We start from the raw sequence: 22,202 nt of genomic DNA, 5'->3' as shown, positions 1-22,202 counted from the left end.
ATCGAGATTCCATTTTCAGGCTATCCGCTTGATAATGCGAGTCCAACAACGCTTGCAATCCACCAGTGCCTCCATCCTGCTTTTTGATACACCAGGAAAGTACGAGCGAATACGAGTAGTAAAGTGCTGCAAGAAGCTTAGAAGCACTTGCGGTGAACGATGGAAGGACCGCTCTCGTCGTACTCCTGCTTGGAGATCCACATCTGCTGGAAGGTCGACAGGGAGGCCAGAATGGATCCACCGATCCAGACGGAGTACTTGCGCTCGGGGGGAGCGATAATCTTGACCTTCATGGAAGAAGGAGCAAGAGCAGTGATCTCCTTCTGCATACGGTCGGAGATACCGGGGTACATGGTGGTACCACCAGACTAAAAAAAAGAGTTGTATGTTAGTGGGAATCTTTGCGCAACATCAGCTCTGGAGGCTTTTTTCTTACCATGACAATGTTGCCGTAGAGATCCTTACGGACATCAACATCACACTTCATGATGGAGTTGAAGGTGGTGACGTGGATACCACCAGACTCGAGGCCAAGAACGTTAGGCTGGAACAGAGCCTCAGGAGCACGGAAGCGCTCGTTGCCAATAGTGATGACCTGTCCATCGGGAAGCTCGTAGGACTTCTCGAGGCTGGAGCTCTGGGAAGCGGTCTGGATCTCCTGCTCGAAGTCGAGGGCGACGTAGCAAAGCTTCTCCTTGATGTCACGGACGATTTCACGCTCGGCGGTGGTAGAGAAAGTGTAACCACGCTCAGCGAGGATCTTCATCAGGTAGTCGGTCAGATCACGGCCAGCCATGTCGACACGCGAGATAGCGTGGGGCAGAGAGAAACCCTCGTAGATGGGGACGACGTGGGTGACACCGTCACCGGAGTCGAGAACGATACCAGTGGTACGACCGGAGGCGTACAGGGACAGAACGGCCTGGATGGAGACGTAGAAGGCGGGGGCGTTGAAGGTCTCGAACACGATCTGGGTCATCTTCTCACGGTTGGACTTGGGGTTGATGGGAGCTTCGGTCAAGAGAATGGGGTGCTCTTCGGGAGCAACACGGAGCTCGTTGTAGAAGGTGTGGTGCCAGATCTTCTCCATGTCGTCCCAGTTGGTGACAACACCGTGCTCAATAGGGTAACGGAGCGTGAGGATACCACGCTTCGACTGTGCCTCATCACCAACGTACGAGTCCTTCTGACCCATACCAATCATAATACTGCGCCCATGTTAGTATTCTTTTGGTTCATTAGGGATCAAATTGGCTGCGTAGGCGTATACAGCCAAAACGAGCCGAAAAAAGGGGGGGATTATTTACCCATGGTGGCGGGGACGACCGACAATGGACGCTGTTGAATTTTGTCAGTTATTTGATTTCCTAGGTTCAAGGTTCCTCCTAGCCAAGCAAAGAGGGGAAGCCATCCGACGCAAGGGTTGGTGGGATGGCGGCCTTCGCACAGGAGGGGTGTCATATTCTGTGGGGTTGGACTTACGGAAAACAGCTCGTGGTGCGTCGTCACCGGCGAAACCGGCCTTACACATACCCGAACTATATCGCAAATAATCAGTATCATAGTTCTTGTAGTCTTTGGATCACCCTCTGGTAGTTGTGGAGCGAGATGGAAAGCCATTGGGATGGATTCCATCTGCCGTCGCGGGCGGATTAGGGGTGGCAACGACTGCGACCGGGGCTGAGTTGGCGACCCCAACACAAGCCAGAAGCTCCGGGGGAAAAGTATAGCACATACCCATTGTCGATGACGAGAGCAGCAACTTCTTCTATAATGAGATATACGGATTAGTTGTCATTCGCAAATATGGAATCGAAGCTGTGGCCAACAGGGGGGGGAGCTTCCGGGGAAGCTGCTGATGTGGCCACAACTGGAATAACATACCCTCCATTGTGACTGATTAAACAAGGGACTTAGGGGAGAAGAGGGGAAAAAAGAAAAGAAAGATGGAAAGAGGTTAGAGGGGATATAGTTGGGATTAGGGGAGAAAGGAAGAAGGAAGAGAGAGAGAGGGAAGAGTGGAGAGGGGTTTGTGATGGCTGGGATTGTGCGCTGCCTGAGGCCTTAACTCTGAACCCCCTCCAGATCTACCCTTTTGTATATAATTCTCTTTCTGATTTTTATACTTATAAAGATTCTAAGGCAGAACTATTGTTCATGTTCATTGAATTTCTCACTTGGATTCCTTCAATGTCTACCTAAAAGTATTGCGTGGACATTCTTGGGGGACCCTTTTGGGTACGGCGGGAACACGTACCTTGACCGGGTTGGGAGTTTACCTTGTATTACAGTACTTATACAGCATTGTCAGGCATACATGGCATATATAATTCATACAATTGTTGTGTCTGGGTGTCTTATGGACTCCGTAGGCTGCTGAATTCCCCCGTGGCGTCGATGTTCTAAGTATAGGACAGACCCAGACTTGAAGTCATTGGGGTACCCGTTCCAAGGTTATTGGAAGTGGACACGCAAACCACCTCGGTTTTGGTTTTGGTAAGATGGGGATAATACGGGAGAGTCCCTGGCCACTGTCAGACCATTTCTATCTGTTCAGGTTACCGCCATTTCCAACCCTGGAGGGTCAGGGAGAACAGCTAAGCCTCTTGGAATGATGAGGCGGTGAAGTGCCACGTGATATACATTGAGAAGTACGAATACGACTTGTACGTTCTCTCTATTCACCACTGACTTTGCCTTATTTTATGTTCTGATCTTGCATTAGAATGGAATAGGTCAGCCTACTTTTGGCTAGCAGAGAATCCTGCTATGTACGGAGTATTTGACCCCTCCATCGGCACTAAAGGTCTCCCACACTGAACTTTAAGCCCCTTGAAATATATCTTGGCACAACTTTGATAGCCACCTGGGCAGGTTCTAGTACATTCCAAGGCACTCCCTACCTACCTCGATAAACCATAAGCGATGAACATGGCAGTCGTCTCATGGTATAACAGCTATTCCCGGACAGGGCCGGATTATTCCTATCTGCAAAGCTATCCCGGATGCCCAACGGTTCTAGCGAACCAGCACCATTCAAACCGAAACAAAACGTGGTGATGCTTTCATATCTTCTTAACTCGGTTATCTCCATGAAAAATCTAGAAGCCCTCAGTCTCTTTCCAATGAGAACGAATATGGATTAAACCTCAGTTGGTATTACATGGGCCAAGACTCGAATCACATATGGTTGACAAGGTTTGTAGCTCAATGTTGGGATGAAAACCATGGATTTCTTTTATGATCACCTTCTGGAGAAAGCGTATTCTATATTGTCGATGATGTAGTCCAGTTCCTTTTCCAAGGGTTTGTTATACGGTCACATGATCGAACCCACTGGTCGCCGCGCGAATCGACCAGAGCCTCCGAGACGTCTTATGTCAGCGGGACTTTTTTCCAACTGTAGAAAAGTATTGATAGAAGATCACAACTGCAACAATACTGTATCATATACAGTAAATCGATTCTTGACCTGCAAACCCTACACTCTATTCCTACACTCCTCTTCTTCAGCCTCCCTCCAAAACCAATACACCCCCTACACACCGACAATACAATTACCCCGCCAGCCCACCATGGACCCCGAGATGAACAAGCTCCTCAAATGGAGCGTCGCCAACTCCCAGGCATCTGTAGGTGCCAATGGTGAGGGCAGTGCCCCTAATGCCCCGGCAGCTGCATCAGACTTGACCCCGCAAATGATCAACACACTCTTTGGCGGCCCCTCCGAGGCCGACCTGATGCGGGCCGCGATGGAGGTCGTGCATGACAAAGAGTCCGACCTAGAGAACAAGTTGATCGCATTTGACAACTTCGAGCAGTTGATTGAGGGAATTGACAATGCGAACAACCTCGTCCCGCTCAACCTATGGAAGCCGCTTGTTGAGCTGCTCAAGCACGACGAAGCCGAGATCAGACGTATGGCGGCCTGGTGTGTAGGGACAGCGGTACAGAACAACCCGCAGGCACAGGATCAGGTACGAGAGGCTCTTATTGACGCAAGTATGATAATCACAAGTACTGACACATCCATCAGCTCGTCACCCTAAACGAAATCCCTACTCTTGTCACCCTCGCCACTACAGAGTCCAACCCCGCAACCCGCAAGAAGGCCGTCTACGCCATCTCCTCTGCAGTCCGTAACCACCAGCCCGCCTTGGATGCGCTGAACAAGAGCCTCCCTGAAGGCTATCCCACCGACAAGACTGACGCCGCTGACATGGACGGCATTGATATTATCATGGATAAGCTGCGGTCTCACCCGGTCGAAGCCTCGGCATGAAGGAAGTGAACTGTGACTGGACTGTAAAAGTCAGAATACACAAAGACTCAGAGGCAGCAAGATACCCACCGAATGCGAGTCCGTCCCTTGGGACTGGCCTGGTGTCGTGCCAAGGGCTGGCGCTCGCAGTGCGACAGGCAACTAGGCTATTACTGAAACTGCGTTGAGTACTGTGATGACGAGATGTGATGACGACGCTAGGCTTCACTGCTGGTAAATGCTGGCGATCATTTGATGTGCGGATACCCGAAATGGTTCTGCACCTGTTCCTGGTTACTTGGTTGCCTTGGGGTTGCATCAGTGTGATCCAGCAACCTGATTTTTTGTGGTCTAAGCATATATTTGAATTGTACATACCCAGGGCTTTGTCCTACATTAAATGCAATCACAAGTTTCGACTGCCAAATGCCGATGTCTGAATCTGTGTATCTACTTAGGTGCCTATGCTGCCTAATTTGGACCGTTTTGTTGTAACAGTATACCCCAAAGAATTCAATTCATATATACCGTAGCTCTTTACATATTGAGAGATCTCAAAGAAAAGTAGAAATCAATTTACTCTATTTACAAATTAAAGCACATGTTGCTCTTGCTTGATGATATCCATAGAGATCTCCCGGAACAACATTTCTCCACCCAGACATCGTCATTGGAGTCCAGCTCTCACCAGCAACATCCCCCCTCAACCAAGACCTCATCCCCACATCCCGAAAATGGACAGCTCAAACAACCGACTCTTCCGCTTCTCCAAGCCAGAGTGGCTGAATAACTCGAGCGTGCGCAATGGCGGCGTCTACGTCGCAGGCGCCCTGGTAAGCATCGCATCCGATCCACCCATCTCCACGCTCCGCACGCACCCCAAGCTCGAAACCTCCAACCCCCAAGCAAGATGAAATGGAATTGAATCTCGTTTCTGCCACAGCCAAATTCGAAACAAAACAATCAAAACTACAATCAAAAGCTAACAAAACCCGTCCCGTAGTTCGCAGCAGGCTTCTTCTTCCTAATCGACGTCGCCTCATTCTCGCGCAGCCCGCGCAACGGCTCAGACGTGCATATCAAATTCGTCGACTGGATCCCCGGTATCTGCTCCGCGCTGGGAATGCTGGTTATCAACTCGATTGAGAAGAGCCGGCTGCAGGCTGATAGCTTCAGTTACAGCGGGAGTGGGGTTGCGTGGAAGGCTAGATTCGTGCTGTTTTTGGGCTTTGCCTTGCTTGCTGGTGGATTGGCTGGGAGTGTGGTATGTATATGTTCTCTTTCTTTCCTACTATTCTACTACTTCTGCCCTGGGAATATGTAGGTTTGGGGGCTTTGCTGACTTGCTTCTCTGTAGACGGTTATGGTCCTCAAGTACCTCATCAAGGATTATCCTATCCAGACGCTTTACTTTGGAATTGCGAATATTGTGGCGAATGGTCTTGTTATGCTCAGGTATGTGTTTTATTGGTTCGGTTTCAGTGTGAAGGCGTACTTTCATACTAACAATGATCTAGCTCGATCGTCCTCTGGGTCTCTCAGAACATTGAAGATGACTACACCTACAATCTGGCTCTGTGAGGCGGACTGTTCCAATCTATAACTCGTCTTTCTGTATTCTACTCGATTTCCTTATTTCCTTGCTCTGATGACTCTTTGCCGGGTGCATTTATGTGCATCCGCATCTTTGGCTGGGATTGGCGCTTTAGCATGAATTCATTTGCATTTCTCTTACATTTCGTATGTCTCAAGTTAGGAGTATTGGTTACGACAGCCCAGAGATATCTAGAATATCACAGGCATTTGATAAATAAACAAGAAAGCAAACAGTATCGAGAGAAAAGTATCATTGCAACTATGCATGGAGAAACAAATACCCTAAAACTGCCCGCGAACACCAAAGCCCATATATGCATTCGTAAAATCGTAAAAATCACCGTCACCATTACCCACATTACCCCCAACCCCCTTAATGCTCCTCGCAGAACAACCTCAATAACTCATCAATACAAGTCATAGCCTTCTCCTTCTGCAAAACCGAAGGCGTCAATCCAGGCGCCTGCTTCAAATACCTGCGAAGCGCAAAAGCAGCAGCCTTGTACGTTGCATGGTACATAGCCTTGAACTCATCATCATCCGCAGTACTACCGGGCGCCGGCGTCTCAGCACGCAAAGCTTCAGGCGCAGGCGTCGCACCGGAGACATCAGGTTCAGGCTCACCAGCACCACCCGGTTTACCCGATGACGCAGAGCGCATATTCGCACGGTGGAATCCATAAAGACGCATGCAGGTCAAGATCGTGCGCGTGATGAGATTCTTGTTCTCGGCAATCACGGTATCCGGATCCTTAGCTGGCGAGCCAGGCGCAGAAACCGGCTTTTCCTCGGAGACTGAAAGAGACGATGGGCCCTGGCCCTGGCTCTGCGACTGCGTTCCGCGGCGGCCGGAATCCAAGAATGGGGTTGGGGTTGGTGCGCGCTTTTGCGGATCGGCGTTTTGAGCTGGCGTGGCGCGGCTGCGTCCGCTTCCTGGGCGATGGAGGCCTGCTCCGATGGAGACGGATCGGGAGCGGTGGGAGACGATTCGGTCGAGGGATGGGAGGGTTGGACCGTCTTCTTCGGGCTCGCGCTTGATGCGCAGCGTTTGTAGGTTCTGTGAGGAGGAGAGTGGTCGGGAGGATGCCATTAGTTGGGAGACGGCTTCGCCGCCTCGTTGGCGGACGCGGCGGTGGTGCTGTGCGGCTACTTCGAAGAGTGTTGCTACTCTTTTGCGTTTGGGGCTGGGAGAGCTTATGTCTGGTAGGAACTCTGCGCAGCGCGGGTTCGTGACGGGTTGGTCTGGGTTGGAGGATGGTGGAGACGGGTAGGCCTGGGCTTGGGTGAGTCGTGATGTTGATAGTGGTGCGGCGTAGATTCTGAGTTCGTAGGGAGCACGTTGTGGTGTATTGCTGTGGCCTGGCATCTCCGAAGGGGATGAATGCGGCGGGGTAGGTGGGCGTGTGCATGATGCTGCGCTGGATAGCACGCCGTAGACTAATAGGCTTGTTGTGGTTGCGTTGCCTGATTTAGTGTTGCCTTCGACACTGACCAGCAGACCGACTGGGCATTGGAAGGATTGTTGGAGCGCTGGATCTTCCTCATTTAGCCAGAGGGAGCCTGTTAGCTTCCCCTGGAGCCATTTTGACGTCCTCGCGTCGGATGTGTGTAGCTCGAGGTTGGGACCAGCGCGTGCATGCAGTGGGATAAGTGCTGGGTTGACGAAGCTGCGGAGATTGAGTTGGGAGTCTTTGGACAGCTCGGACTGCCAGTAGGAATTTGGATCGACCAGTCGAATTCCTGGTCCAGTGGTCAGCGAGGAACAGGATGCGATCGATGCGCGTGACTTACCTTCTAACCTCGAGTCCGAGCCGAGAGGAATGGATCCTGACCAGACATTCATATTGTTATCTGGACCCCAGAAAGACCTTTCATAAGTTCAGCATAGTGACATCAATTTGGTATAGTTGTGTTGTTTCCACACTGATCTGCTGTTATCTCCGAATCTCTACAGACGCGCCGAATCCGCGCGCGGTCACGTGTACCATAGATCGGACTAAATAAAACAGTTCAAAGGGAAGAATTGTGAATAATTTCAAAAGCTAAGTAGTTTGAGATTCTTCATTTTTCAGAAGAATCCTCTATATCCATTGGGCTATAGTACACCTAGAGTAGCACAGCCAGGTGTTGGATCGCCATTAAAAGTGAGGCACACCCCGCACCAAATCACTCATACATAGCATATCAAGCATACGCTGGAAGCAAAAGAAATAGTAGAAAAACAGATATCATCATGAAGACCGGATACCGCGAGGCCACTGGCCTACACTATAGGTATAGTCCTTGGCAACCCCGCGCCTCCATCCTGTCTGGGCGATCAGAACTCTTCCTGTTCCTGGAAGAACATCGAGAAGCTAATAATAGTGCCATAAATCAATAGGCCTCCGAAAATCGACATGATCATTGCTGGGATCTCGATTGCGCCGCTGTGGGCGAGGACGATAGGAAGTGCTAGGGAACAGGTCAGTTGAATAATCATCAATGGCGCAATTACGAGGCAATCCGTATAGGCATAGTGGTCTAGACACCAGGAGCCGAGCGACGGAGGGATGATATGTCCCACAAGAGGGGTTGTTGTTGAACCAGCGACGTACCGATACCAGTAAGAACCAAAAATCCGGTCAGGAATCGTCCAAAGTCCATAGCTGAGTTGCTTGAGCTATCCATGAAATCATCTGGGTTTGCGCATCGTTGGCAGATCCAGTTAGGAAGCGGCGCAACGACGTAGATACCGACCACCAGTAGCGGCCAGTATTTGTGCCATAGCGCGGAAGAGAGGATAACGAGGAGGAAGCCAATCGCAAGAACCTAGTCAGATGTTAGACAATATTTAGAAACCAGGCGAACAGCGAAACGGAGCGTACAAATGAGAGGGCAATGATGGTCTTCAGTCCAGCAGCCATGATTGCGGAGAAGCCGAAAGCTGATCGATGAGACTAAAGGTGGGAGGGGTAGGCGTTGTTGAACTGGGCTGAACCAGGAGACAATATCAAAAGCAGATCAAAATGACAGCCCCATTGGCCGAGTGTAGGAAACCAAAGAAGGGCAGTAGAGCGATAAGCTGGAGATGAGCTCGAGAATGAGTGACGTTGGCGCCTGAAGGTCACTGGATATCGAGGCCTCAGGCACCAACAGCTCATGCTTCACACCGCGTCACTTTACTGCCTCCAGCTTCCCCATTCTCCCTCCATCACCGGATTATCCCTCGGATTCTTGAGTTGCTGTTCCTGAATCTTTATTTATCAACAAGAATCCAAGTTTACTATTTGCTTTGATATCCATCCAGCCTTTCCGCCACGATGTTCAGAAACAATTACGACAACGATGCCGTCACCTTGTAAGATCAGGTCCCCGACCTCCCTCGGATCCATCAGATGCTAACTCGAGGGATACCAGCTCTCCACAGGGTCGGATATTTCAAGTGGAATATGCACAGGAAGCAGTGAAGCAAGGATCCGTCGTCGTGGGATTGGTGAATAAGACACATGCCGTGCTGGTTGGACTGAAGGTTCGCAGACCTAAAGCAGACGAACAGACCAGACCGTCAAGATTAACATTTCCCCTTAGCGCAACGCAGAAGAGCTCTCCTCGTACCAGAAGAAGATCATCGAGATCGACTCGCACATGGCGATCGCCATCGCCGGCCTCGCATCAGATGCCCGCGTCCTCTCAAACTTCATGAAGCAGCAATCCCTCGGCTCCAAGATGACCTACGGCCGGCCCATCCCCCTGGACCGAATCGTTGCCCAGATCGGCGACCGCGCGCAGACTAACACCCAGCACTACGGGAAACGGCCGTATGGTGTGGGTCTGTTGGTGGCCGGTGTTGATGAGGCTGGCCCGCATCTGTTCGAGTTCCAGCCCTCTGGGCTGACACACGAGATGGTTGCTTGTGCCATCGGTGCTCGTTCGCAGATGGCACGCACGTATTTGGAGCGAAACCTCGACAAGTTCCAGGATTGCAGTCGTGACGAGCTGATCCAGCATGGATTGAGCGCGCTAAAGGAGACGCTGTCTCAGGATAAGGAGCTTACGATTGAAAATACTTCTGTTGGTGTTGTCGGTGTGACTAATGGCAAGAAGGAGAGCTTCAAGCTGTACGAGGGCCAGGACACGGCTGCGCTGCTTGAGGTGCTGGAGCAGCGTGAGTCCGCTGGTGCGGAAGGCGAGTCCATGGAGGTTGATTCATAATTGTCTGATTTGGTTTAATGATTCGCATAGACATGAAATCCTGATTATGCTTTTGTCTTGTGTTTACGTCCAATGATCTCAGTTATTCATTCAATTCATAAGGCTCTTCAAACGAAGTAATCTACTCGTGTATGTTTACATGCCCGCTGAAGTTTTCCACCGAAACCCAAACAAACCCGAAATGAAACCAGCCAAATGCAGCATCTATGCACTACCCCATTTGTTTGATCAAACAGAGTAGCTTCACTCCTCTCCCCAGTTCAATTGCATCCGCCCATTACTAACCTGATAAGCCCGCAACTTCGGCCAGACCTCAGAAACATCCTTGGCCTCCGCAAGGATCTCCCCATTACTAGCACTGATATACCCCTCCTTCACAGCATTACGCACCCAAGCCAACAACCCATCCCAGTACCCATTGATATTCAACAACACAACCCCAACCTTGTGAATCCCCAACTGATTCCACGTGGTCATCTCCATAACCTCCTCGATAGTACCAAACCCACCAGCGAGCGAAACAAACCCAGACCCAGGCCCACCCTCAAGGACCTTCTCCGCCATCAGACGCTTGCGCGTATGCATATCGGCAACAATGGTCGTCATGCCGTACTCCGACTCGGGAATCCCATCCGCTTTAACAGCATCAACAGAGTCGACAACCCGCTCGGCAGTTTTGCCCGCTACAGTAGAACCGACCTGGCCCTCCGTGTGTGCGCGCATGCCGTTGACTGTTGCAACTTTGACCAGGGCGCGGGGGATGATGCCGTGCACGGCTTTCGGGCCCGAGAGTGAGACCAGCGCGCGAGCGACCTCGCCCATTAGGCCGGTTGTACCGCCGCCGTAGACTAGTTGCACGTTGTGCTTGTGGAATTCTTCGGCGAGGGCTCGCGCTGCTTGCATGTGTACGGGGCTGTTGCCTGGTACGGAGCCGCAGCTGGGACACGGTGGTTTTGTTAGTCCAATTGTTTAAGGAGGGAGGAGAATATGGGGATTCGGCTCCGGGCCATACACGCCAGATCGGTGGACGATATAGTGTGGTTGTAACTGAAAGTGTCCAAATGGTGAGGGGTATGACTCACAATACACAGACGACAGCTGGTTTGGTCTCTGAGTCCGTCATGTTGGTATGTAATTGGGGATTGAGTGTATGGACAGATGAGATATGGAAAAATAAGAGGTTTTTAAAGAGTCGAGACCAGAGGAGAGTGAAGAGAGGAGGCAAAGGGGACCTGGGACCAAACAGGGAAACCCCCCACTCCGATAAGAGATAAGTATAACGTCAGGGGTCCAACTTTCCAACTTTGCTCTTCAACCTACTTTTTATAGGAACACTTGGCATTTGTTTTTATATAGTAAGTCTATAAAAGGCATTGATAGGGTCATACAGGATATACAGGCTAACGGTAGCAATATGAGCTGTGATCGGAATAGAGTAGCCACAGATCTATACTTCTAGCCTAGTAGACCAACTCTATTTAGGTTCTGTCTACATTCTTTTTTAATTGAAGAGATAAATCAAAAACTCAGTAACCAGGTGAATACTTCTATGTCAAACGCAGCTGATAGCCAGCTCCTACATACCAACAGAATAGTCCCCGCAAAATGCCATGCCCAACCCAAACGCCCAGCGATGCAACAAAAAAGGGTATCAAGAAAGCAACTCAGCTAACAACCCGACTCTTCTTCCTCTTCCCTTTATCACCAGCAGAGCTAGGCGGCGAAGTACTCTTCTCGGAAACCTTACCGGGGGTCTCAACGCGGACCTGCGGCGTCGACGCCCTGACAGGCAGTGCAGAAGGCGTACCAGTCGGCGCCGCAGCAGCGATTTTCGGTGCAGCTTTAGCAGCCGAGCCGGTGGGCTCCCCACCAGTCCGTGATAGGATGAACGAGCCTGGTTCGCCGACGAGAGGGTTCTCATCCATGAATTCGTCGCCGTAACGAGTGAGCAGACTGAATGATTCGGCGAGACTGCGCGTATCTTGATAGGCTGAGCTTGTAGTTGAGCCGCCCAGGCTGGATTTACTGGTTGATTGGGATGATTCGGTGGTTGGGAAGGATGCGTCTGGCATCGGTGTTGCTTCTTTGCTCTGGGAGGCTTGGCTGGTTCCAGCGGATTCTTTGCTGCGGACTCCCGGTGGCAAGTATGTGTGTCCGTGTGAGGCGGTAAATGTTGGTAGTGTTGCGGCGGATTTCATGAGCTGGGTTAGGGATGTGACGGCTGATAGCTGCGGGGGAAAGGATTCGTCAGAATACTCGTCTCGGAGTGGTTTGAGTTCGGAGAAAATACATACAATTCGGTTACCCACTACACTCGCAACTGAAGGGGCCATGTAGACGCAGTCGCCGACAACGAAGTATGTAGATATCACGGTCACCTCGTCGTCCATGCCGCTCCTCTTCCGCCGGTTTTGCTTGCGGATCACCCAGATGTTGGACGGCTCGTGGGCGAAGCGGTTGTCTGTCTGTGCGGCTGCTTGGAGGGGGTCATACGACACCATAAACTCCAGACCCTGCATTGTTTTCAGTCGGGCTTCGAAAGCTTCGCGCGTCTCGACAAAATGACGGAAGGCATCGTTGTAGTTGGCTTGGATGGCGAGGGAGGCGTTGTTGGAGGTCGAATCAAAGAAAGGGGATTCGGCAAAGTAGAATAGAACTAATTGAGAAGTTAGTCTCACGCCCAGGTGTGGTTAGGTGTGTAACTCACTGTTGTTGGAATGAAGGAATCCCCCATCATCTGGACGTGCGGGGGAGACCGCCAGAGGATCTCCTCCATTGAGGCATCTTGGCTCGCCATTCGGGACTCTGAAGTAATAGACCAAGTCGAGCCAGGTCTATCGAAGCTCTCGACAGGCTTTTATTTTTGGAGATTGCCAAAGAGGTTAAAGGGAAGACGCAGCCTGGACGTTGAAGCTGCGGAGAAAATGATGTTTGTTTTGTTTGCAACTTGACAATCTACGATGACGAGGGGGAAATATCAGTTGGGAGAGTAGTGAATATCCGTATTTATAATTTATATAGTTGTTGAATGGATTTATAGACAAAATTCAAGGTACATATACAATACCAAAAGGCAAAAAGGCAACCCAAAACACCAGCGCTGAATGTTGAATCGAATCTCTATCCCAATGCATGGATCCAGATGTTGAAAACAAGGAAAAGCATGGATCGTGATGCGATCACGCATAACTGTTATAATGGCCAATAACCAACACTGCGCCGAGTAGTTAGGAGTTCGTAGCTGATTTCTCGCCTGCATCCAGCGGCGTGAAGACGTTGCAAACTACACGCAGTTTGGTCAACATCTCATCCCATTCGCCCTCCGCTGTGCTGAGTGTGGTGATAGCACCCCCGGCGCCGATTCGCCAGGTCTGCTGCTTATTCTCGGTGTAATCTCGACCACCAGAACAAGTGAATGCCGAACGGATCAGAACCGAGAAGCTTCCACCTCCGCCAAGGTCCAGGAAACCCATCACACCGGAGTAAATGCCACGCTTGCGGTTCTCAATCGTGCGAAGATGCATGCAAGAGCGTTCTTTCGGCGCACCAGTCATGGATCCCGGTGGGAGGCACCGCTGGAGGGTGGTCAGGCCGTGAACGGACATGTTGGGGGTATTGAGCTGGGACATATGTCGCACAGCGAAACCAGGGTGGTTGGGACGGATTTTGCCCTTGATGTGGGTGATCATTGAGTAGACTCGGCCGTAATCTGCAACTTCGAGCAACTTCTCCACATGGACACCACCTGATCCGCAGATGCCGTACAGATCGTGCCGGATCAAATCCGCGATCATAAGGTTCTCGGCCATCTCTTTGGTGGAGCCGAGGATCTCGCAGGCCTTCTCCATGGTCATGCCTGGTGATTTCCGGACTGTGCCTTTCATTGGCTTCATCTCCAGTGTCGATTCACGGTCCCAATTGAGGAAACATTCTGGACTGCTGCTAGCGATCTTTGTCTCTCCCAGATCTGCGAAAGCACTGAATGCAGCTGGATTGTATGTTTTGAGTCGCCTATACAGCTTCCAGGGGAACATCAAACGATCCGACTCCGCTTCTGGAACTGGCAAGGTGATTGACGTCTCAGATGTGAGACATAGTTCATAAGATTCACCAGCTTCCAACTCCGCTTTGCATGCCTCGATTTGCCGTTTGTATTCCTTTTCCTCGGGGAATCGAATTTTGCTTTCCCTGAGAATTGAATCCAAGCCCTGATCCACAGATGTATCATTGCCATTATTCGAAAGGGTTTGCAGAAGCTGCAGTGTCTCATCAAGCCAACCCGCATCATCATCGCGAGTGGATTGAATAACAACAGCACCAGTGGTATTGTCAACCACAATACTTCGTTCGCACCATAGAAGGCTGACATCGGGTGGATCCGCAAAGGAAGGATCAGACGAGAATTTCCCGCTGCTGGAGGGCCTTGGTGACTCGGAAGCCTGTGCATGGCCTGGGTGGGGAAGACAGGTGAGACCAAGTTCGTAGGAGAGATAACCCAGGAAGCCACCCCAGAATGGAACTTGGGGGTTTCCTGAATCAACTTTCTTCATTTCCATCAAATACCGTAAGGCATCCCACAACTGAGCAACGGTAAGACAACTTTCAGTCTCTTTGCAGTCGCCATACAGCTGGAGCAATCGAAGTTTATGTGTCTCAACATTATACTCCAACCGCCATGAGTCAGAACTTGGCACCGAAGCGATACTGTATTGGCCGTTGGATTGGAAAAGGACTGCTGGCGAACCTGGTTTATTGAACACTTCACTTATAGCCTCTGCGGTCAAGTCAGGCCGATCAAGGGACCGGAAAGTCGAAATCTTCGAGGTTGACTTGCTCCAGTTGAGCATGTCATAAGCAGCATCAGGGAACGGACTAGGGGCTGTAAGGGGGCTGATAACAGTGCTGGGAAGGGAACAATATCCCCCGCGTCCAACAATCTTGTTGTATCCAAGAGCCATCTTCCACCAATTTCGGAGAAGTGCCCTGCAGGCATTGATTTCTGATTTGCAAGACTCCGGATGGAACTGAACACCCCAGAATGGCTTTTTGAGATGGCGAACTGCCATGGGTATCTGTACTTCCGGGCAATCCTTTAGAGACAACCAAGCCAAATATTCCAGATCGGTTGATGTTGAAGAAGCCGAGTTGGCATACAGTGAGTGATAAAGTGTCACCTCTACCTCCGGTAGATGTTCAAAGATATCCTTTGCTGAAGTGGAAATCTTGTGAATCTGCCCATGAATGGGGTACGGGAGCCGCTCGATAGGAATGCCGTGATGAAGGCAGAGGCTTTGGAAACCCAAGCAAATACCAAAAACGGGAAGGAGTTCTGAGTCATGAAGATTCCAAATGTCTCTCATGATACCCACATCAGTAGGCACGTTGGGATCTCCTGGTCCCGGTCCAAGAACGACAGCTTCATAGTGCTGGAGAAACTCATTCATATTGGAGTCGGGCCATTCTGAGTCAATGGTCATTACTGTGACTTTGACCCCCAGGGTCTCCTCCAGCATAGCGACAACATTGTAGGAGAATGAGTCATAAGCATCAACATAAAGGATGCTCTTGATCGAGGAGCTGGGATCAAGTTGTGGCACTGTGCTTTCAGTTTTTGGGGCATCCCAATCACCTAGCATTGGTGCCATGATGTGTGAATTTGATGGCGGGGTGTACCGGAAAATCCCGACAATCCCGGAAAAGGCTCTGGGATCAAACGAAATCAAAGGTTTCGAAGTTCATCTGCGTAGCAGGATCTTCAATTCTTAGCCTTGAATTAGTTACTCGGAACGAGTTTGCCGCTTATCTGATGGAGACAGATCGGAGAGTGGCAATATGCTCAGAACATGCCCCAATGAGGAAAAAGAAAGAAAGGAAAAAGAGGTATAGAAGTATAACTTTCAAATGACGATATTAAACATGCGATCGGGGATTTAAGGAAGCTAATAATGCATTGTCGTTGACACGAGGAGAGAAAAAAAATAATTAAGGTTGAAGATAAATGGAAAGGCCAAAAGCGGGTACCGACGGGAATTTCACCGATGTGGCAATGGTAGGGAGCGATTTTGATATTGGACTTTTTATAAGAATAAGATGGAGATTGTTTAAGCTGAGGTCTTTAAATAGTATAATCTCGGTGGGAAGAATGATGTTAAGATATCATGTGCACTTCTTATAAGCCCCTTAACGACAGAACAAGTATATATAGCCCCGAGATCAGACCTGTATAAACTGGATTGTCTCATTCCATCTGTTATGCCTCAATGAGGTATACATAACGCTAGCCAGAAAGAGGTAGGAAATGTCAGACTATATAGAATGAGGAATACATGACTAAAGAGTGCATGATACATGTCAAGTTGTAGCCCTACCCATAGCATATTTTGTTGACGAGTATAAAAATCGTACAACATACGATAATAGCTCATAGACACTTTGCCTTTTACCAAATTCCTTTCTATAGGAGTTATCATTGGAAGGACTCTCACGTCCACCTATTTGCAGAAAGAACCGAAATTGCTAACAAGGCTTTGCACTTTACATCCGAACAGAGAGACTAGAGGGTATTGAACAAGGCGAAAAAACGTCAAGACTGTCCAGACTGAGAAGCTGGAGCTGGCACCTGCAGTGAAGCGAGTTTGGCAGCAACCTTGGGGAAATACTGCGCCACAAAGCCCTCTGTGTAGTAACTATGCGCAGAACTATGATCTCCGACCAAGTTGTGTGCTAGCTCGTGGCACAGAATCACCCACCAATACACGATAGCATCGGTGCGATCCGGGCTTGCGCTCTTGAGTAACTCCTGCTCCTGCAAAGACTGGAAGTAAAAGTAGTTACAGAAAATACTGCCCGCGCGGTTGAATGCGATCGTCTTGCCGCCCGGGTCATAGAAGATCGTCAGGCTGTCGGCCCGCATCGAGAAGATCGTGCCACAGTCAAGGAGGACCGAAGCAAAGATGTTAAACCCTACGTGGTTTTTCGCGAGGAAGGCAGATCGCTCGGTGACTGTCTTCGTGAAGAGGACGTTCACGCCACTGTTCGGGAGCGTGGCGACGAATTCCAGGTCGTGGCTTGGGCGCTCGTCACAGTAGGACTTGCTTTCTTGAATTTGGTTTGTCTCTGGGCGACTGTATACGTCGGAGGATCCGTGAGGCCGACACGCTTGGACGGCAGAGAGAAGCTCGGAGTTCAACCGGTGCGGTGAATTGGCATTTACAGGTTGCTCTGGGCGCTTTTGCTGAGCCTGGGGGTCATTGGGGGAGTAAGGCGGTGGTGGAGGCGTGGAAGACTCGGGAAGCAGAGAACGAGATTGTTCTTCAGTGCTGGAGTTTGAGCCGGACTTTCCACCATCTAAGCCAAACCGTTTTGATAGATTGGCAAACAAGCCTCGGCTGGGTCGCTCCGGTATTGTCTCTGGAGGAACGGCATGTGCTTCTTCTGACAAGCTCTTCTTATTTTTCGGCGACTCTGGGAAAACACCAGGCATCGCATTCTGCGCCTGTGCTTCGGCCCTCTCTTCCTCGGCCCGTTGAGAGTCACGCTGGGCTTGACCTGCCGCCCAGGCAGCTTCTCTCTCCTGCAAGATACGCCTCTCCTCCTCGACTTGCTTTTGGCGTTTATCCTCTGCGATCCGAGCTTCTTGGGCTTTTTGCCTCAGGATACGTTCCACGTTGTAACCGCGAGCCCGGAGTTCTAAGAGATCGGTCTTCAACAGCATTTCCAATGTGAGGGTCGAGTGCAGCTTCGGTCGCTTCAAAATCAACTGCACCAAGGACTGACTGATCTCATACAGGTCGTATCGATCAGGGCAGATGCACAATCCCACGCCCGAGGTCAGCCTTGCGACAATCGCATTCTTTTTCTGCGTGTGCGACACCCGTCGTCCCTTCAGCGACCTAGTAAGACTGATCGAAGTGACGACCTGGACTTTGAAGGAATGCTCCAACCATCGGGATCCATGCAGAACATAGTCTGCTGGCTGATCATGCAAGAAAAGCCGCGCACGTTCTAGGATCAGCTTCTCCAATTTATGTGCAGGGGTTTGATTAGAGGCGATGCTGCCAATTCGGGGTTGTTCCTCAACAAGCCCACTTAAGGATACAGCCCCAAGAGCAGCGTAAAAGTCCTCCAATGCTTCTTCTTGCGGGGCGGCGAGAATGTGCTCTTTGAAGAGGTTGAAACTTTGGAAATCGTCTACCACGACAATGTCTTTGGCAGAGGCGAGAGTCCATTCTTTGATATTCATATCGTCCTCCTCATCGTGTAATTCCTTCACAGACGAACTTTCTTTACCACCGTGATCAGATGTAGTGGGCGGGATGTCACGACTGGCAAGAAGGAATTTTGCTCTTCGCATCTCGACGAATAGATCCTTATCCTTCTTCAGCGTGGGGAGGTTCTCCGCGAGTGCCCTGAGAAGCATGAGGTATTTCTCGGAGCTTTGGAATGCAGCAGATATGCGAGCGGGCTCTTTGACCAGCATGCGTGCAATCTCAATCTTAGTTGGTTCTCGTTTTGAGCCGATAGCCATGAGGAAGAGATTCGCCTCCTGTCCGAAATCAACAAAGTCAAATATGTCTTTGTACTCCTCCCCGTTTCCAAGATAGCACAGCCTAGGGGCTACAAGCCGGTGTTTGACTCCCTTCTCCGATTGATCGCGGATGGGGATTGGGATGATAGGAGCTTGGCCAATGCGGTCTATATCTTGCTGTCTTAGATCGGCTACCCGTCCTGCCAAGTATTTAAACACAATCCGCGCATCCCTCTGGGTGGTAGGGGGCTGCTTCGCGAGGACTTGAAGACAGTCCGTCATCGGAGGATGAGGCTTGACTCCTAGTCTGGAGGCATATGGGTGGAGATTGTTTCTGAGAAGTCTGAAACCGAATAAGGCAGCACCTTCATCGGTAAAGCACTTCCTTGGAACGCTCAAGCTATCCGATCCTTCGATGGGAAGGAATGGCACTGTCACCGCACTGATCTCGAATGCAGCATACCCATTCGTGTAATACTCGCCGAGGAAATACGACAGAGCCTTGCTTGATCGGCTATCTTTTTCTGTGCTGCCGACTGACATGAGCCGTACGAGTTCAGCGGCTGATGGGTAACTCTTGAGGCCCATCATCGTAAGGAATTTACCCTCATTGCTGCTGCTGGTATAAATGCCTGGCCATTCGATAATCGGTAAGCCGAGAGCTCTGAGTGCATCCTTCGGCTCATAAAGTTCGGAAATCTTGTAACGCGTGCTTTCGGTGCTGCTCCCACTTTCGGCAGTACAGATACTCGTCCCCTTTAGTCTTTGGATGTCGTTCGCAGGGATGTCCTCTCGTACAGAGGCTAGGTAGCGAATGAGATCGACATGATTCCATTTCCTGGACGCAGGACCCTTTACGTCACCAGACGTTGGGGTATTGATCAAACGATCGAAGATCACACCAAGCTCCACGGTTTTGCGAACCCCAAGTTGGACCAGGATCTTTTCCTTCACGCCATTCAGGCCGTGAACCACAGGTAGATCGTCGAAGAGACGCACGGAAGCAAAATATGTTTGCGTAGGCTGCTTCATTCCGAGTTTTGTAGGGATCACAGTCTGGGGTTGAAGTGTTGCAACAACACCTTGCTTTGAAGCTTGACTCAGAGTTTCCCACTGCTTTGACAGAACAGGCAAAACCTGGGCCGAAAAGGTTGCCGACTGCGTGATATCTTGATCAATTGAGAAAATATTGCGGTCTCCACAATTTTTGACGATCCAGTTAAGCCAAGGAACGATTTGCAGCTCGACCCAGCCAAGTGCCTCCAGTTCATGCTTGTCCAAAGACTTGATGAACCGGAAAGGTATCACGCTAGGTGGTACGGGCAGGTCCGCTGGAATGCGCAGAGGGTTCAAATAACAAGTGATGTCCGCAAAGATGATCAAACGAGTAGGAACCCCTTCTTTGTCTTCGTCATTAGCCACTGCTACGCGTAGTAGACTTTGTACCGAAGACCTATCAAGCTGACCATTGACGGTTTTACGGCCAAGCCATGAGATAAACTCATGGACTTGGTTGGATCGCAAAGTATTAGACTCTAGCTCGCGCTTGATGTCTGATACCGTTATTTCCGTGACCAATCCGAAATCTGTCAGCCTTTTGACGAAATCTTTAGCGCCCTGTACAAAATCTTCAGGCAAAGCAGGGATTGCGTCCATGAAGCTCAGATCTTTGGGTGCGATGCGCGTTTGATGACTGGGTATGACACCGCAGGTAGAGAGGACCTCAATAGAGGCGTTTCTGTTGCACATCCAGAACGCATCTTCGATGGTCTGTCCCAAAACAGAAGATGGGGTAGATTCACGGAATGCAAATTGATTTGCAGTATGGATAGCCTCTGGTAGTACATCCACAATGTCTTCTTTCCGAATCTTAGACGAGCGCGATGATCCAACCTTGGATGTGAGTTTCGATTTTATGGTAGCCATCTCTGCGGACCACGCAATCCGACAAACAATACCAACTGCCCGTAGCATCTCGAGGTTCCATTTGCTGATGTACCGAGTGTTTAAATCTATGCTCTCGCGCTCGACGGTGGGAATGACAGACGGAGCAGAGACATGAGCATTCAAGCCAGTCGTCTGCTGTGTAGGGAACCCAATGAAGACTTTTCCAGCTTTCGAGGGTAAGATCGACGAAAGAATTTCTGACTGCGATGAGGACGCTCCAGTCGCCATGTTGGCATCGTAAGAAGGAGTCAGAATTGCGAGGGTTGCTTTCTTAGGCGGAGGCTTCCGTGTGGCTCGTTCCAATTCTTTGCTCAGATCTCTACTAATAGACGGTTGGAGTGACGCTGTGTTGATATGTAAAAAGACCGAAGCTGAGAGCATGGTATTCATGTTGCCTGAATCTTCCTGGCGTTCAGGATCCGGTTTCTGAGCATTGGACTGTTTCTCGGTTGTACCCTGCGTGAACTTCGAGAAGAAACTCCTTAGCGAACTGGTTGTATCTCGAAGATTATCAAGGCGGAACAAGCTTGCATTGGGATTCCATTCCACAATTCGCATCCATGAAGCATCGACCTGCGCAATTTCTCGAGTGACATTGACAATTTTCATCAAACCTTCTGCAGTTTTAGTGTCAATGTCTCTTGGAATCGGGACATCGACACTGGGAGCCGTCTTTTTTGATAGCCGGAGAAGGTTCCAATCATCTAACCAAAGTTCAATCTCATGCAATGAGACAAATGTTAAACTGCTTGACAAAAATTGACATAGCTGCAGCAACGATGGAACCGGGGAGGAATCGTTGCGATAGTCCAAGACAAAAGTGGTGTCTTGACTCGCGGATTCGCCGAGGTCCAGTCGGCGGGTAAACAAGGCATTCCCTTTCCAGTAGAAGGCCATCGCTTGGTTACCGGAAGACACGAACGGCTCCTCGCAATCATCGAAAACACTATAAAAGCCTACTCCGAATGCGCCGATCTTCGTTTCATCTGGATTTCCGTCTGCAATCCGCTTCAATCTTGCCCAATCCTTTTCACTGAACGGAGCGCCGTTGTTTGAAATTAGAACACGCCTAAGAGTGTGGTTGGTGATGGTATGCTTCAGATGTGCGGTAGGATCGTTCGATGAAGGCGACGGTACTGTGGTAGACGGAAGAGTTTCAAATTTGATCATTACCTTCGTTGCAGAGGCATCAGCGGCATTTTGAATCATTTCTCGGAGGACCGTCCTGTTCACAAGTAGGTTAATATTACCTCGAGATTGAAAAACACACAGCTCTTACCATTTCCCGGAATATCGAGCAAGAACTTTCGAAATCAATCCTCTTGTATCGACCGTCACAGCTTCCTCATCGGCCCCAGACCCCATGGTCTGGGCCTTCAACGCGTTGAAATCCACATTCATAGCCATCTTGCCGTGTATGTATTCTTTTATCTGATTATGCACGAGCCGTTTATCTTAAGCAGACAGGGCAGTTCATCTAGACCTCTGTATGAAAGCAGATGAGTATTGACAAACAAGATCGGATCGAGACTGTCTAGGCTGCCGTGGAGATCGTGAACTCGGGGGGACTGTTTACCCAGATCGCGAAGCGCTCGGTCGGGGTCGAGGAAAAAAGAAGGGGTAGAACGCTGAACAGAGTATAAATTCCGGCAAAGACAAAGAAAACACAAAACAAAGTAA

The 22,202-nt window shown here is 50.0% G+C and overlaps 10 protein-coding genes across 10 annotated transcripts; 3 read left to right on the top strand and 7 right to left on the bottom strand.

Annotated features, from left to right (window-relative positions):
• Positions 1–137: 137 nt before the first annotated feature.
• act1 (actin) lies at positions 138–1,891 on the bottom strand (the record flags this gene model as incomplete). The annotated part of the gene is made up of 6 exons (XM_056708905.1): positions 138–368; positions 437–1,208; positions 1,308–1,338; positions 1,483–1,538; positions 1,738–1,768; positions 1,885–1,891. The coding sequence occupies 6 exons, from the start codon at positions 1,889–1,891 to the stop codon at positions 138–140; spliced, it is 1,128 nt and encodes a 375-aa protein (XP_056573207.1).
• Positions 1,892–3,323: 1,432 nt separating this feature from the next.
• On the top strand, positions 3,324–4,282 carry fes1 (Hsp70 nucleotide exchange factor FES1; the record flags this gene model as incomplete). The annotated part of the gene is made up of 2 exons (XM_056708904.1): positions 3,324–3,977; positions 4,037–4,282. The coding sequence occupies 2 exons, from the start codon at positions 3,324–3,326 to the stop codon at positions 4,280–4,282; spliced, it is 900 nt and encodes a 299-aa protein (XP_056573206.1).
• A 713-nt stretch (positions 4,283–4,995) lies between these two features.
• On the top strand, positions 4,996–5,842 carry N7489_003148 (UPF0220 family protein; the record flags this gene model as incomplete). The annotated part of the gene is made up of 4 exons (XM_056708903.1): positions 4,996–5,094; positions 5,265–5,525; positions 5,619–5,716; positions 5,779–5,842. The coding sequence occupies 4 exons, from the start codon at positions 4,996–4,998 to the stop codon at positions 5,840–5,842; spliced, it is 522 nt and encodes a 173-aa protein (XP_056573205.1).
• Positions 5,843–6,230: 388 nt separating this feature from the next.
• On the bottom strand, positions 6,231–7,700 carry N7489_003147 (uncharacterized protein; the record flags this gene model as incomplete). The annotated part of the gene is made up of 2 exons (XM_056708902.1): positions 6,231–7,597; positions 7,649–7,700. 2 exons carry the CDS (start codon positions 7,698–7,700, stop codon positions 6,231–6,233), a joined length of 1,419 nt encoding a protein of 472 aa, XP_056573204.1.
• A 474-nt stretch (positions 7,701–8,174) lies between these two features.
• Positions 8,175–8,760, bottom strand: N7489_003146 (Vps55 family protein; the record flags this gene model as incomplete). The annotated part of the gene is made up of 3 exons (XM_056708901.1): positions 8,175–8,308; positions 8,452–8,665; positions 8,722–8,760. 3 exons carry the CDS (start codon positions 8,758–8,760, stop codon positions 8,175–8,177), a joined length of 387 nt encoding a protein of 128 aa, XP_056573203.1.
• A 350-nt stretch (positions 8,761–9,110) lies between these two features.
• pre5 (proteasome core particle subunit alpha 6) lies at positions 9,111–10,048 on the top strand (the record flags this gene model as incomplete). The annotated part of the gene is made up of 3 exons (XM_056708900.1): positions 9,111–9,194; positions 9,254–9,365; positions 9,425–10,048. The coding sequence occupies exons 1-3, from the start codon at positions 9,157–9,159 to the stop codon at positions 10,046–10,048; spliced, it is 774 nt and encodes a 257-aa protein (XP_056573202.1). The 5' UTR covers positions 9,111–9,156.
• A 243-nt stretch (positions 10,049–10,291) lies between these two features.
• On the bottom strand, positions 10,292–11,171 carry N7489_003144 (LOG family protein; the record flags this gene model as incomplete). The annotated part of the gene is made up of 2 exons (XM_056708899.1): positions 10,292–10,985; positions 11,131–11,171. The coding sequence occupies 2 exons, from the start codon at positions 11,169–11,171 to the stop codon at positions 10,292–10,294; spliced, it is 735 nt and encodes a 244-aa protein (XP_056573201.1).
• Positions 11,172–11,712: 541 nt separating this feature from the next.
• Positions 11,713–12,845, bottom strand: med6 (mediator complex subunit MED6; the record flags this gene model as incomplete). Its single annotated transcript, XM_056708898.1, has 2 exons — positions 11,713–12,704; positions 12,752–12,845. The coding sequence occupies 2 exons, from the start codon at positions 12,843–12,845 to the stop codon at positions 11,713–11,715; spliced, it is 1,086 nt and encodes a 361-aa protein (XP_056573200.1).
• A 430-nt stretch (positions 12,846–13,275) lies between these two features.
• pabA (aminodeoxychorismate synthase pabA) lies at positions 13,276–15,693 on the bottom strand (the record flags this gene model as incomplete). The annotated part of the gene is made up of 1 exon (XM_056708897.1): positions 13,276–15,693. The coding sequence occupies one exon, from the start codon at positions 15,691–15,693 to the stop codon at positions 13,276–13,278; it is 2,418 nt and encodes an 805-aa protein (XP_056573199.1).
• Positions 15,694–16,631: 938 nt separating this feature from the next.
• Positions 16,632–21,929, bottom strand: N7489_003141 (histidine kinase-like ATPase domain-containing protein; the record flags this gene model as incomplete). The annotated part of the gene is made up of 2 exons (XM_056708896.1): positions 16,632–21,747; positions 21,802–21,929. 2 exons carry the CDS (start codon positions 21,927–21,929, stop codon positions 16,632–16,634), a joined length of 5,244 nt encoding a protein of 1,747 aa, XP_056573198.1.
• Positions 21,930–22,202: the final 273 nt, after the last annotated feature.

Source organism: Penicillium chrysogenum (assembly GCF_028827035.1).
Source record: "Penicillium chrysogenum strain IBT 35668 chromosome Unknown utg000001l_segment0_segment0, whole genome shotgun sequence".
Lineage (NCBI taxonomy): Eukaryota > Fungi > Ascomycota > Eurotiomycetes > Eurotiales > Aspergillaceae > Penicillium > Penicillium chrysogenum.
This window is presented reverse-complemented; position numbering and strand designations above follow the sequence as displayed.